Source organism: Penicillium roqueforti (assembly GCF_015533775.1).
Source record: "Penicillium roqueforti strain LCP96 04111 chromosome Unknown scaffold_07, whole genome shotgun sequence".
NCBI lineage: Eukaryota > Fungi > Ascomycota > Eurotiomycetes > Eurotiales > Aspergillaceae > Penicillium > Penicillium roqueforti.
The window spans coordinates 690825-707897 of record NW_024067571.1 but is presented as its reverse complement, the minus strand read 5'-3'; the positions used below and the strand labels follow the sequence as shown (position 1 = coordinate 707897).

Below are 17073 nucleotides of genomic sequence, written 5' to 3'. Positions count from 1 at the left end.
TGTATTTTCCAACTCTCTCTCTATTCAGACTTTCAAACTCCCCTCATTCAGTCCAACCTTTGCACTATTCCTTGCTCCAGTGCCGCATCCGTACGTGCATCGGCGCACCATCTTTTGGGTGCGACGTTGCTTTCCCGGTGGTATACATTCGCTCACCCTCAACAGTCCGCCGGTCCACTTTCAAGCCCTGCAGTTCCCGCAGCTCATCCCATTGATCCCAGGCCATCTCAATATCAAAACTACGTACAGTAAAGACCAACACCAATTTGAGCACAACGACCGCCAGTTCCTGCCCGATACATTTCCTAGGCTCAAGTTGGAACCCACGCCAGATGTTTTTCGCCGGATGCAACCTGTCGCCTTCTAGGGCGGAAAATCGCTCCGGCATGAATTTGAGCGGGTCGACAAAGTTCGCTGGATCATGGTGAATGGTGATAGAGCTGTCGAAAAGATCGAACCCGTCTGTCGGCCAAGGCTCGTCCTCGCCGTTTATTTTCAGGTTGAATGAAGGCTGACCTTCCCGAATCGTGATCGTTGCTGGATTCATGCGCAGTGTCTCCTTGATCACTCCCAGGGTATATTGTAACGAGTCCAGGATATGAGGCGCTTCGCGAATCTTTTCTGCGGCAACGCTTGGATCGGAGCCGAGAATCGCGTCATGTTCAGCTCGCAATTTTGCGACACATTCCGGGTTCAACTGGAGTTGTCTGAATACACGGGGAATTGTGATGGACAGCGCATCATCACCGCCAAAGAAAAATATCATCAGCTGGTAGAAGACTTGTTCGATGAAGGCTTCATCTGGGGGATTGGCGGTTCCCTTGCCTCCAAGCTCGCCAGTATACTCTTCAACTGCAGACCGGATTATGGTTCGTGGGCTATTGCTAGCGGCGTTTATACCGTTTGTGATAAACGGTCGGAGATGTTTGAAGAGCTGGTTTCTCTTACGTTGTACGATCAGTTTGAACAACGGGGTAATCCTCCACAGAAGCTTGCGAAGGCTCAGAGTTATTTCCATGCGGCTCAATTGCTCGCGGTAAGCGATAGTGAAAGGGGAGGGATATAACGATTGGGAATTAAGCCGGGTATCGCTGGAGTTGTCAGCGAAAAAGTAGTGAATCCCCATATAAGACGATCGATAGGCTTGACTTACAGAACCACCCTCCCCGTGACATCAAATGCCAAGTTGCTAGATATCTGCTCAAAAGGGAAAACCTGACCCCATTGACCATCACCACTGGAAAGGCCTTTGAGCACATTCGCAAAGGCATCAACCTCCTCGATAATAGCAGGTATCCAGGTTCTAATATTGGTCCGACTGAATCCGGGGTTGAATCTCGAGCGCCACATGTGCCACTCCTCCCCGTGCATGCAGTTGAGGTCCCTCCCATTCGAAATGGGATTCAAAAACTCTCCTTGCATGGGAGACTTTGGCAAGCTGCTTCCAATCTCCATTTGATTTGATACATATGCCTGTAGGGAAAATGCCATCGGTCTGGAAATAGGCCATACGTCGAGGTAAATGACAGGGGGACATTGTTGCTCATTCGGAAAGAATTTCGGCCAGTATCTGCTGATATAGAAACCAAAGGTCTGAATGAAGTTGGCATCAAAGGCCCAGTCTCTGTAAAATTGGATTACGACGAGAAAATGTCCTAATAAAAATGAGTGAGGCAAGATTGGCTTGCGATGTTAGCTTAGGATTCTTTTCGGTGAGACAAGAGACGTACGATGCCTTGAGACTGGAGTCTTCTGAATTTCATTCTTGCTTGATATAGCTGCACGGTAAACCTGAATACTAGCACTGCCACAACTATCATGGCAAGCAAAGACATTCTCTGTCCTTTTCCTAAATCACTAAGCCTGGGCGACAGTAGAAACGGAAGCATGGCTGCCGTTTCCTGAGATGAATTATGTACTTCTATTTCTGAGAAGAAGAAGCATTAATGAGAAATCTGCAGAGAGTTATGGGTTGATAGAGTAGCGCAAACTGCGAAACTCAGAGCTATATATCTTATATCTTAGGATTTAGAAAAAAGCTGTTTAGTATTACTACGTAGTGCAGTGGGGAAAGTCGGGATGCCTAGTTTGTCGGAGTATGCAAGTCAGCATACCAGAGGATACCGGAGGATCTATTAATCCTAACAATGTGTAACGTAATTCACATACGAGCCGCCACCACATACGACCCGCCACCCCATCCAAAAACGCGTCCATGAATTAGCACCTAGTTAATTCAACCACCCACCATGCCACCAAAACGCTCTCAATCCTCTAAAGATTCAATAGAGAAAGAGGGTAGGATCTTATTAGCTATCCAGGCTTTTAAGAATCAAGAATTTTCCAATATTTCTACTACCGCCCGCACTTTTAACGTACCGCGTTCAACCCTTCGGGACCGCCTTAGTGGTATACAATAACGCGCGACTTCTCGCGCTAACTTAACTAAATTGACTGCAATTAAAGAGGAATCTCTTCGAAAATGGATAATCTCTATGGATTCTCGTAGATCGGCCCCCCGGCCCTCTATAGTACGAGAAATAGCGGATCTTCTTCTTAAATAATATAGAACTACCCCGGTTATTTTAGTTGGCTAAAATTAGGTTATATATTTTATTAAACGGTACCCTACCCTTATATCCCGATTCTTAAGATATTATAATTACGAGTACGCGAAATGTAAAGACCTAAGGATTATTAGAGAGTGGTTTAATCTAGTTTAAAAAACTATTCTTTAGTATAGAATCGATCTAGACGATATTTATAACTTTAATAAGACGGGTTTTGCTATAGGATTAACTGTAACAGTAAAAGTTATAATTAGAAGTAAATACTATAGTCGGAGATTACTTTTATAACCTAGAAATCGCGAGTAGGTAACTATAATTAAATATATAAATATAGTAGGGTAGGCACTTCCTCTATATATGATTTTTAAAGGTAAAGTCTTTATTAAATCTTAGTTTAATAGCCTTCTAGATAATTAGTATTTTAAAATTAGTCTAAACGGTTAGACTTCTAATAAAATTAAACTTCGCTAGCTTTAGAAACTCTTTATACTATCGACTTTATTATATATAGTAGGAAGGTATCGACTTTTAATACTTAATAGCTATAGAAGCTATTTAATACTAAAATTCGATAAAATTTATAAGTAAAACAATATTATACTAATTTATATACTACTATATTCCTCTTACCTTTTATAACCACTTAATATTAGCTGTTTTATAGTCTTAAAATATATATATAGTCGGTTAGTTAAAACGAAAATACGGTATAGGATTAACTATATTAATAAACTCGACTTTCTCGAAGTATACCCTACTATATAAATTAAAGCTTTTAAATTGGAGATAATTAAAAATAGCTTCTTAGTAGCTAGTTTAGTACCCTTTTTACCTAATTAGGTACTTTCGAAGCTAAATATCTAGCTTTAAATACCTACCCCCCCTCTGAGCTAGGGTAGTAACTTAAGCCGGAATTTTATACTAAAAACCCCTACTACTAGGAAAGATCTATATTAATAGGCTTTATTAATTAATACTTTACTTCGTATATAATCTCGAAGCCTAATAAGTCCTTCTAAACGTATATTAAACCAACTTATTAAAGGCTACTAAGTTATAATATATAATACTATTCTACTAGCAAAAGAAAATAAGGAGTTATAGGATAAAAATAAGAAGAAGAAGTAAAAACGGACCCAATCTAGAAGGCAGATACCTACCGAAAAAGGCCTCTCTGTTTAAGAAGTATCTGTATTAATTATATAGTAATAAGAAGCAATTGAAGCACCTCCCCCCAGCCCCGGTATACCTAGAGAATCGACTATTTAACCACATACGCGCCCCCCCCGGGGGTATAGAATATATAGATTACTAGGATATAGAAGAGAAATATGTCTAGATAGACCACTTAGTTAGTTGATTTAATTTAATGGCGTTATGGTTGAGATAAATGCATTTAAAAACTAGATTATTGAATGGGGTGGTGGGTCGTATGTGGTGGCGGCTCGTATGTGAATTACGTTAACTAATGTAATCGGTAAGCGAGTGGCCACTGTAAGCGAGTGGCCACCCTACCCAAAAACGCGTCCATGAATTAGCACTTACTTAGTTCAACCACCCACCATGCCACCAATTCGCTCTCAATCCTCTAAAGATTCAATAGAGCAGGAGGGTAGGATCTTACTAGCTATCCAGGCTTTTAAGAAACAAGAATTTACCAATATTTCTATTGCCGCCCATACCTTTAACATCCCACGTTCAACCCTTCGGCGCCGCCTCGATAGAATATAATGCCGCGCGATTTCTCGCGCTAACTTGACTAAATTGACTACAATTAAAGAGGAATCTCTTTAAAAATAGATTCTCTCTATAGATTCTTATGGATTAGCTCCCCAGCCCTCTATAGTATAAGAAATGGCGAATCTTCTTCTTAAAAAGCGCGGAACTACCCCAGTTATTTTAGTTAGCGAAAAATAGGTTTATAATTTTATAAAACGACGCCCTCTTCTTTCCTCTCAGTTCTTAAGATATTATAATTATAAGCGCGCGAAGTGTAAAGACCTAAAAATCATTAGAGAATGGTTTAATCTTATTTAAAAAACTATTATTTAATTTAGGATTAACCTAGATGATATTTATAACTTCGATAAGACTAGATTTATAATAGGATTAACTATAACAGTAAAGGTTATAATAAGAAGTAAATACTACAGTTAGAGATTACTTTTATAACCTAGAAATCGCAAGTAGGTAATTACAATTAAATATATAAACGCGGTAGGATAGGTCCTCCCTCTATATATTATTTTTAAAGGTAAGGTCTTCCTTAAATTATAGTTTAAAGGCCTTCCTAGTAACTAGCGCTTTAAAGTTAGTTTAAATAGGTAGATATTAGATAAAATTGGACTTCGCTAGCTTTAGAAACTCTTTATACTATCAACTTTATTATATATAGTAGGAAGGTATCGACTTTTAGTACTTAATAGCTATAGAAGCTATTTAACCCCTTAATTCGATTAAATTTATAAGGAAAACGATATTATACTAATTTATATACTACTATATTCCTCTTACCTTTTACAACCTCTCGATATCGGTTATTTTGCAGTAGTAAAACGGTTATATAGCCGGTTAGTTAAGATAAAAATGTAGACCAGGATTAACTATATTAATAAACTTGAATTCCTCGAAGTATACCCCTCTGTACAAATTAAAGCTTTTAAATTAGAGATAATTAAAAATAGCTTCTTAGTAGCCGGTTTAATACCTTTTTTACCTAATCGGGTACTTTCAAAACTCAATATTTATCTTCAAACGCTAACCCCCCCCCTAAGCCGGGGTAGCGATTTAAGCTGGAATTTCATCCTAAAAACCCCTTTTAATAGTAAAGATCTATATCGATAGGCTTTATCTATTAAAGCTTTACTTCGAACCTAATCTCGAAGCCTAATAAGCCCTTCTAAATATACATTAAACCAACTTATTAAAGGCTGCGAGCTTATAATGTATAGCGCTATTTTACTAGTAAAAGAAAACAAGGATTTACGCGCTGAAAATGAGAAGAAGAAGTAAAAGCGGACCCGATCTAAACGGCAGATACCCGCCGCAGAGGGTCTTTTGGTCTAAGAAACTTCTGAAATGATTACTGGGTTAGTAGAAGCATCAGAAACACCCCTAGACCCCCTGAGCGGAAGCACTCAATCAGGGTTAGAACCACGACCACAGGCTGCACCAAGGTATAGTGGGTGTGGAAAGACAGGGTATAAGATCAATAGGTATCCAGATAAATGATCTTTTTTAGTTTAATTAATTTAATGGCGTTCTGGTTGAAATATTTACCTTAGAAAACTATACTCTTGGGTAGGGTGGCCACTCGCTTACAGTGGCCACTCGCTTACCGATTACGTTATTGTTTATTTTAGTTTATGTAATCAGGCTCCATAAATTGCCAGCGGAGCCAGTACAGAAATACAGACGGATTGACACCCATTTGATTGGACCTATATTTTACGGATACGGTTAATCAGACAGTTATGAGCCCGGTTCGCACCTAACGAGACTACTAGCGACCAATTGCTACAGAAAGTATCTCGCGAAGCCCTATCAAGCTATCTATTCCTCCCTTAACGAAGCTATACAGTTAGCTATCACTTGCTACCACCAATGGAAGCAGCATCAATCCTCTCCGCCATAAAGGGCGAAAAACTGAAGGATGTACCCCAATGGTATATCTGGTATACTAAAGTGCAACTTTATGCTACCTAAAAGAACGTCTGGGATCTATGTAACCCAGATACCCCGGTAAATGCTAGGCCCACTATCCTCACTGAGCCAGTGGAACCAGCCTACCCCCCAGATAACAACGATAAGAAGCTTCGACGAGTTTAGCAAGACTTGATGGACCTATATAAGATAAAGTACGCTAGATAGGAGAAATAGGCCAAAGGATTAAGTGATATAAACGAATATATCCTTACCTATCTTGATCCCATACACTATCTCTCTATCCTACCGTATATAACTCTGTATAATAGACTAGTCTACCTAAAAGCTTACTTCGCCAAGTCAACAGCGTACAAAGAAGAGATCCGAATGAACTAGAAGTTATTTACTATACAGAAGCCAACTAGAGATATTGAACAATAGCTCTAGTATGACGATCTAGGCAGGAGCGACTTCCCTCGTTCCTTCCAAGAAGGGCAAACGAGCTTTTGCACTAGAAGCAAACAAGCAAACAGGAAGGATATAAGAAGGAGGAACGCCCTTGTAGATAGTTTTCCCTTTTCTTCTTCTCTCCTTATGCTTAGAATTTTGACACAAATGCACTCTTTCCTTAAACGACTTGGTATATAACATAATTCTAAGTATCACTCTAAAATTTAACCTTAAACTATACAGTTACACGAGCAGTCATCACGACTAGCTCTAGCTTAGTTTATATCTTCAAACTTTTTCTCGATCATAATATAGCTCCTAAAACTAGAAGTTTAGTAAGCTATAGAAAGCGACCTCTAGATACCCTAGAGGAAGAAGATACTAGCTAATAGGGACCTATCACTCCTACCCTTAGCCCTTTAAACCTAAATACCATCCTAATTAAGAGTATTAAGAGAGACGAAATATTATACCCTAATAAAGAAATTTCTATTAATAAATTCCTAAAAAGAACCCTAAAGCTAGAACAATTTAATACTCTAGCTAACTAGTATAGGCTTCTTAAAAAGGAAAAATAGAAGCTAAATATAGAGATCGCTACCCTCTATAAGAAGGAGAAAGAGATAGTAACTACTATTAATAACCTAACTATTAAATAAAATAAAGCAATTACCTACTTAAGCCTTACTTAGTAAAAAAGAGACTGTTTTATATACTATCTCCTAAATAATATACTAACTATCTAATAAACCTTATTAAACTCTAGTATACCGATTATAGAAACCTAAGTTAAGAGTACTAAGATATCTAATACTCCTATCCTAAAGGATAGAAAGGAAGTATAATTTAAGACTTAGGAAATAATTATCTAATAGAAACTTAAAGCTAATTCTAACTATTACCCCCTTTTAGTTTATCGAAAGATTTATATCTAGAGCTATTATAAGGGAAAGGCTTAACTCTATATTATATTAAGAATAAGCGCGACCTTAAGTAATCCCTACCTTAATATTAAGGATATTATTACTTACCTCTAAACTATCTTCGCGAATCCTAACTAAAAGACTAAGGTATATACTAACTACTATAAACTTTAGATAAAGCCCTATAATAACTTTACCGACTTTCTTATAGAATTTATATAGCTTATAGAAGAGGCTACTATTATTAAAGAAAACTATAAATATAACCTTTACCTAAAGCTTCTATACTTATTCTAGATATAAGTTATATAGGTAGTAAACTAGGACCTTATTAGTCTTAATATATTTATTTAAACCTATTATAGTATAGTATATAAAATCAGTCTATAATAGGAAAAGAAAACTATTAACTGCGCTTATACTACCTTAGCTACTAGAGGATCTAAAAGAGGAATATAAACTACTACTATAATCTATATCCCTTAAATTAAGAAAGAACTAAGTATAAGCTATACTAGTAATATAATAACTATAGAGAGAGAAGTATTAATATATAAAGGAAAGTATTTCTACTATATAGAAAAGGGGTATATAACTTATAATTATCTTAAAAAGTAGGCTACTACTACTATTATAGCTACCGCTAATATATATAGGGTATTGATATAGCCACCCCCCCCATAGATCACACCACCCCCCTTTGGATCGGACCACCCCCCCCTGCCTGAATTTTCAGTACCGCCTTCCTAATTTGGTTAAGTACCTACCTCGACACTTGCTTCTGTCTACCGCTCTCCTTACCGCCTCCTAATTTGTATACCGCTTTTGTCTTAAACTGCATAAGATAGTAGCAGGACAGCAGGTACCTACAGTTTATATATAAACGTCTAACAAAATTAAGTCACTCCTATCACTTGTATATACACATATAGATTAGATTAAGGGTATTAATAATCTAATTCTAGTTTACAACTTTCAGTCTACCTTCTTCCATCCTATTGCTCTATCAATCCTATCACTTTAATCACCAATATGGCCTCCCTAGGCCTTAATTACCTCGATTCTAATCCCGAGGACCTCGAGGTTATTCCTAAGTCCCTAATTAGGATACCCAGCACCAATCCAGGTACCGTTACAAGTACCGAGTGTCTACCCACTAAGCTAATCATTGGGCTTAGAAGTATTGAACCATATATTCAGCCTCTACCCGCTCAGCTAATCACCGCGACAAGTACTAAGTCTCTATCCGCTCAGCCAATCATTGGGCTTAGAAGCATTAAACCATATATTCAGCCTCTACCCGCTCAGCCAATCACCGCGACAAGTACCGAGTCTCTATCCACTCAGCCAATCATTAGGCTTAGAAGCATTAAACCATATATTCAGCCTCTACCCGCTCAGCCAATCACCGCGATAAATACCGAGTCTCTATCCGCTAAGCTAATCACCGAGCCAATACTAGGCCCTATACCTACACTAGGCCTTTTTTTCTTACCTCTTCCTTCCCTTAACCAATAATACGATACTGCAGAGCACAGAATGGCTATAATCAATAACTTTACTTACCAGTATAGCTATACAGTTTCAACCCTCCGATCAAAGCGTACTAAAAAGGGCGTTTTTAAGACTATTCGACTATATTACAACTAAGGTCGTACACAGCGAGATCGCCTAGACTATGACCATATCCGCCAGACCATAACGCTTATAAACCAATACCCATTTGCTATCTCTCTTCGCCTTTAATATAAGACGAATACCTAGCTCCTAACCCTTGAGAATACTACCTATAACCATAAGGGGTCCCCTAAATCAAGCCATACAATTCACCGGATACTTAAGACTCAGGAAAAAGCAACATATATTAAGAAACAACTTAAATAAGGCTTATCAACCCGTCATATCCTTACTAGGATTCAGTAGAATGATTCTAATTCAGCTTTACAGCCCTATAATATCTATAACTTCCAGAGAAAGCTATATATAGAGTTTTTAGCTAGTTGTATACCCCTTTAGGTATTACTCTAAGAACTTCCGAAGGACAGAGAGTGGTTCTTCAGATATAAGGTTAATAGTAAAAACCATATTATAGCCTTATTCTATATCTATAAATCCAGTATTATAATACTAAAGTTAAATCCCTAGGTTATCTCGATAGACTATATATATAAGACTAATCGTTATAGGCTTCCATTACTTGATATCGTTAGATTCGCTACTATAGGTTTAAGCTTTTACCTTAGCTTTATATTTATTAAAGACGAAAAGTATGAAATATATAAACTTATTCTATATTACTTAGCTAAAGTCTACGAGTCTCTTAGACTCGAAGAACCCTATACTATCCTTATAGATAAGGAATAGGCACTGTTAGATACTATCGATAAAGTATTCCTAGATACCAAAGGGATACTTTGTATATGGTATATTAATATATATATCTTAAAGAAAGTACGTCTAATTCTTACCGACCAGATCGCTAAATCCTAATAAGAGAGTACCTAGTCTAGTATTAGTACCTGTACCCAGAGAATAAAGGCTAAACTTAAAGAGGAGTATCGCTAAGTCAACGAGGCCTAGAAGCAAATACTAAAACAGTAGAATTGTATTATCTACACTACTACTATTAAAGGGATAACCTAGGGCTAGGAGTTCTTTTAGGAGAACTATAGTGATCCAATCTTTAGGCCCCTACTTAACTATCTCTAAGATAAGTGGATTAATAACTATCCCTAGCGGTTTCTCTATTATTATACCGCTAAGTATCTCTATCTTAACAAGATAGTAACTTCTTACACAGAGGGTACTTATTAGTTACTTAAACAGGACCTCTAGGTTTCGATAAACGACTTACTAGTTATTCTCTAGATTTTTAAGCGCGTTATTAAGCTTCAATTCGCTAAGATTACTAGTAAGATTGAGAGCTAGAAAATCAGAAGGCTAACAATTATTTTACAACTATACAAACTACTTATTAGACGAATCTCAGTAAAAGCAATTCAGTATACAAAAGATATCTATATAAGATACCTCCTAGAAGTAGAGGATAAACCACTAATTCCCCTAAGTTACAATTGCAATTTGAAGGAAACAGCAGGGTTCCCTTATATCTATATCCTTAAGTAGTATAAGGATAAAAGCCGATACCTTAAGCTATCACTCTTCTATTAGTATTAGTATTTATAGAGTGTAGACGTACCGCCAATTAATCTATTACTTCTACTTCAAGATCCCCTTTAAGTATACCGCCGAGGACGTCTACCTAGCGCACAGAACTTTACTTAGCCTAGCACTCAGCCTAGTACCTAGCTTAGCATATAGCTAAGCATCCTACCAAGTACCTAGGGTATGCAATCCTTACTAGATCCTCTTACTTAGGATTAATCGACTTAGCGCGATCCCTCTAGATTTGAGTATATACTCCCGCAGTAACGTGGATGAGGACGAGGGCGGCCGCGTAGACGCGGCCGGGGACGTAGAGCCGATACTATAACTGAGGGTGGTGATACTGAGACTATAACACAGGGATAGGGACGAGGACGGGGACGCGGCCGGGGACGTAGAGCCGATGCTATGACTGAGGGTGGTGATACTGAGACTGTAATATAGGGACAGGGACGAGGACGGGGACGCGGCCGGGGACGTAGAGCCGATACTATGACTGAGGGTAGTGATACTAAGACTGTAACACGGGGACGAGGACGGGGACGTGGAAAGCGAGCTCGAGGAGGCAGTACTTTGTAGAGTATCTTCTTTGTTGAAATCCTAGCTTAGTGTCAATGGCGCTATCAGCCTTTCCGCCCGAAAACAACGGAGTCGGCTTTTCTGCAGAAAATATCTCAAAGCGGTAAATTTCTGCCCTAAACGTACAATTTTTTCTATGTATAGGCAGAATTATATGGTAGAAAAAATAAAGTATGGCAATATTCCTGGTTGCAATAAATTAGGAAGGCGGTACTGAAAATTTAGGCAGGGGGGGGTGGTCCGATCCAAAGGGGGGTGGTGTGATCTATGGGGGGGGTGGCTATATCAATACCCTATATATATACTAAGAGTTACTAACCTTAAAGAACTTAAAAGCAATAATTAGGGAAAAGCTACTATCTAAGGAAAGTCTCTATCCTAGGTAGTAAGGAAGTATTGCTATATACTCTTAATTTATAGAAACTTTTAGGAAGTCTAGGAAATAGTTTAGTTTTTAATATAAACTTAATATATAATAGATATTCCTTTTTAATCGAAGTATTAGTAGATATAGGAGTAGATAGATCTATCTTTATTAATACTACCTTTATTATATTACTTAGAAAGAAATTTAGTCTATATATATATAAGCTAAGTTAGAAGTACCTAGTCAGAGGATTTAATAGAAAACTAGTAAGTCTAATTACCTATACTATTATACTTATATTAAATATTAATAGAAGGATCTAATAATAAGTTCTAATATTAGTTATAGACTTAAGATAGTATAATTTAATACTAAGAAGAATATAGTTTATAGAATATAACGTTCTACTTAACTATCGTTATTATTAAATAATCTAGCTATAATAGGGAATACTTTTCAATAAAGTAGTAAGTAAACTTACTATACTAATATCTACTTAGATTCTAAGAAGGAATAAGGTAATAAATAAAGATTACTAAGTAGATATTAAGAGATAAGACCGCTTCTTTAATAAATCTTAATAAGATCTAGAAACCTAAAAGCCCTATCTATAAACCTATATTTATTAGTATAGCTACTAGTAAGTTAAGGAATAGCGGAAGATAATATAGAACCTTAATAATAAGATACCCCCTATCTTAGTCTAGTAGACTTAAGAAGAAAAACTAAGGGAGACACTCTTACTAATTAATATAAGTATTATTAGTAGAATAGGATTTAATCGACTATATATAAAGATAAATACTAAAAAGGGAGTCGAAGTATTCTTAACTTCTCTTATAGAAATCGATTATATTCTTAATATTAAATTAATAATAGTCTAGGATATAGAGGTCAAAGAAATTAAAAGAACTCTCCTATAGGAATACTATAACCTTATAGAAGTCTTCTCTAAGTAAAAATCTAATAAACTCCTACCTTACTATATAGGGGTAGACTATAATATTATCCTTAAAGTAGAGGTATAGCTAGGATATTACCCTCTCTATAAGTTATTATTTAATAAGTTAAAAGCTACTAAGTAGTATATTATAGATAACCTTAAGAAGGGATTTATTATACCTAGCTCTACCCCCTATACTTTACCTATCCTTATAGTAAAGAAGCCTAAAGGAAGTCTATAATTTTATATAGATTTCTAATAACTAAACGGTATTTTAAAGAAGGATTATTATCCTCTACCTCTAATTAATAAAGTATTATAAAGAATTAGTAAAGCTAAGTTCTTTATAAAGCTAGATATCTATTAAAGATTTTACTAAATCTAGTTAACTCCTAGAGTAAAAGATCTTATAACTTTCTATATATAATATAGATCTTTTAAATATAAGGTTATATCCTTTAGATTAATAAATAGGCTAGTAACCTTCTAGTATTTTATAAATAATATACTCTAGGAATATATAGATAAGTATACTATAGTATTTATAGATAATATCCTTATCTATAGTAATACTATAGAGGAATATTAGAGGTATATTTAAGAAATACTCTCCTAATTCTAGAAAGTAGGTCTATAGGTTATATTACCTAAATATAAATTCTCTATAACTAAGACTAAGTTCTTAGGATTTATTATTAATATAGAAGGAATAGCTATTAATCCTAAAAAGATCTATATAATCTAATAATAGAAGATATTTATAATAGTAAAGGGAGTCTAGTCCTTCCTTAGATTCTATAACTTCTATAGATAATTTATCTAAGGGTATAGCGCTATTTCTAAGCCACTCTACTACCTAACTTAAAGAGATATAACGTAATTCACATACGAGCCGCCACCACATACGACCCGCCACCCCATCCAAAAACGCGTCCATGAATTAGCACCTAGTTAATTCAACCACCCACCATGCCACTAAAACGCTCTCAATCCTCTAAAGATTCAATAGAGAAAGAGGGTAGGATCTTATTAGCTATCTAGGCTTTTAAGAATCAAGAATTTTCCAATATTTCTACTACCGCCCGTACTTTTAACGTACCGCGTTCAACCCTTCGGGACCGCCTTAGTGGTATATAATAACACGCGACTTCTCGCGCTAACTTAACTAAATTGACTGCAATTAAAGAGGAATCTCTTCGAAAATGGATAATCTCTATGGATTCTTGTAGATCGGCCCCCTGGCCCTCTATAGTACGAGAAATAGCGGATCTTCTTCTTAAATAATATAGAACTACCCTGGTTATTTCAGTTGGCTAAAATTAGGTTATATATTTTATTAAACGGTACCCTACCCTTATATCCCGATTCTTAAGATATTATAATTATAAGTGCGCGAAATGTAAAGACCTAAGGATTATTAGAGAGTGGTTTAATCTAGTTTAAAAAACTATTCTTTAGTATAGAATCGATCTAGACGATATTTATAACTTTAATAAGATAGGTTTTACTATAGGATTAACTGTAATAGTAAAAGTTATAACTAGAAGTAAATACTATAGTTAGAAATTACTTTTATAACCTAGAAATCGCGAGTAGGTAACTATAATTAAATATATAAATATAGTAGGGTAGGCACTTCCTCTATATATGATTTTTAAAGGTAAAGTCTTTATTAAATCTTAGTTTAACGGCCTTCTAGATAATTGGTATTTTAAAATTAGTCTAAACGGTTAGACTTCTAATAAAATTAAACTTCGCTAGCTTTAGAAACTCTTTATACTATCGACTTTATTATATATAGTAGGAAGGTATCGACTTTTAATACTTAATAGCTATAGAAGCTATTTAATACTAAAATTTAATAAAATTTGTAAATAAAACGATATTATACTAATTTATATACTACTATATTCCTCTTACCTTTTATAACCGCTTAATATCGGCTGTTTTATAGTCTTAAAATATATATATAGTTAGTTAGTTAAAATAAAAATACAGTATAGGATTAACTATATTAATAAACTCGACTTTCTCGAAGTATACCCTACTATACGAATTAAAGCTTTTAAATTAGAGATAATTAAAAATAGTTTCTTAGTAGCTGGTTTAGTACCCTTTTTACCTAATTAGGTACTTTTAAAGCTAAATATCTAGCTTCGAATACCTACTCCCCCTCCGAGCTAGGGTAGTAACTTAAGCCGGAATTTTATACTAAAAACCCCTACTACTAGGAAAGATCTATATTGATAGGCTTTATTAATTAATACTTTACTTTATATATAATCTCGAAGCCTAATAAGTCCTTCTAAACGTATATTAAACTAACTTATTAAAGGCTACTAAGTTGCAATATATAACGCTATTCTACTAGCGAAAGAAAATAAGGAGTTATAAGATAAAAATGAGAAGAAGAAGTAAAAACGGACCTAATCTAGAAGGCAGATACCTACCGAAGAAGGCCTCTCTATTTAAGAAGTATCTGTATTAATTATACAGTAATAAGAAGCAATTGAAGCACCTCCCCCCGGCCCCGGTATGCCTAGAGAATCGACTATTCAACCACGTACGCGCCCCCCCCGGGGGTATGGAATATATAGATTGCCAGGGCATAGAAGAGAAACATGTCTAGATAGACCACTTAGTTAGTTGATTTAATTTAATAGCGTTATGGTTGAGATAAATGCATTTAAAAACTAGATTATTGAATGGGGTGGCGGGTCGTATGTGGTGGCGGCTCGTATGTGAATTACGTTAGTCTACTATTAGTTACTATAGTATAAAGATACTTTCTAAAAGTTAAAAAAAAGCCTAGTTAAGGCTCTGATCCTATATTATTATAATCTAAAACTCTATACCTAAGTAGAAACGGATACCTCGAATAGGGTCTTAGGAATAGTCCTAATATAGTACTATAACAATAACGACTTCTAGTATCCTATAGCTTTCTTCTTAAAAACAATATAAGCTACCGAACTTAACTATAAAGTATAGGATAAGGAATTATTAGCTATTATCTATATCTTATAAGAGTAGTGACTGGAGCTAGAAGGCCTCTCTAAAAAGGAGTATTTTAAAATTATTATAGATTATTAATCCTTAGAATACTTTATAACTATAAGATAGATAAATTAGCAATAGGCCTAGTAAAGCGAGTTCCTCTTATAGTTCTACTTTATTATTAAATATCGATTAGGAAAGAAGAATATTATTACTAATATACTCTCTTAGAAGGAATTACCTTATATAGACTAAGGTCGATAGTTTACTATACTTCCTAAAGAATACCTTAAGAAAGGTATATATCCTATAGAGCTCTTACTAATTAAACTAAAAGATCCTAAGATTATAAACTATATAAAATAAGCTAATTAATAAAATACTAAACTAGAATTATTCTAATAGATAGCTATTAAAAGAAATAATCTAAAGTAGATACTTTATAATAGACTATTACTTTTTAAGAACTAACTTAAGGTCCCTAATAAAGGAGATCTTTATATAAGGCTTCTTAATAAGATATATTAATAGCTATTAGTTATATACCTAGGAATTAAGAAGCTAAAGAAATTAGTATTAGAACGATATTATTAACTAGGATAGGTAATAGATATTAAGTATTATATTAATAACTACTTGATTTATAAAAGAATAAAGGTATAGAGAGATTATACTCTAGGACTACTATATTCCCTACTAATACTAGAATAACTATAGTAATATATTATAATAGATTTTAGATCCTTTTTAAAAGATTACTATAGGTATAATACTATATTTATAATAGTAGACTATTTAAGTAAGTAACTAATATTAATTCCTTATTAGAAGGAAATAGATATAAAAGCTATAGTATACCTATTTATAGATTATATTATTTAGATTATAGGGATCCTAGATATAATTATTTCTAATTAAGAAGGTTAGTTTATCTTAGAATTCTAGATTAAGTTCTATTAAATCCTAGGTATAAAAAGAAAGTTATTAACCATATATTACCCTTAGATAGATAGATAAAGTGAAATTACTAACTAGTATATAGTATAGTAATTATAACCCTATATAGAATAGAACTAGGATAATTAGTTAGAATACCTACTAATAGTAGATTTTATAATATTAATACTCCCTTAGGATATAACTAAGAAGTCCCTATTCTTTATCGAAAGAGGCTATAAACCTACTATATCTTTTAATTAGAAGGACTAAGAGACTTTAACCTAGAATAAGTAAGAAATAATAAATATACTATCCTACCTTTAGGATATCTAGATAGAGATAAAAAATTAGATTAAAAAGTCTTAGTAGTTATAGATCTAATAAGTAAATAAATATCGCTAAGAAGAGGATTTTAATATAGGCGATTCTATATTTATAATAACGAAGGATTAGTAGTAAGACTAACCTAGTCGAAAGCTCTTCTATTTAGTAAGT

At 34.7% G+C, this 17073-nt stretch overlaps 1 protein-coding gene across 1 annotated transcript; it reads right to left on the bottom strand.

Annotated features, from left to right (window-relative positions):
- Window positions 1–64: 64 nt before the first annotated feature.
- Window positions 65–1422, bottom strand: LCP9604111_4061 (uncharacterized protein; the record flags this gene model as incomplete). The annotated part of the gene is made up of 2 exons (XM_039071719.1): window positions 65–1091; window positions 1154–1422. The coding sequence occupies 2 exons, from the start codon at window positions 1420–1422 to the stop codon at window positions 65–67; spliced, it is 1296 nt and encodes a 431-aa protein (XP_038930145.1).
- Window positions 1423–17073: the final 15651 nt, after the last annotated feature.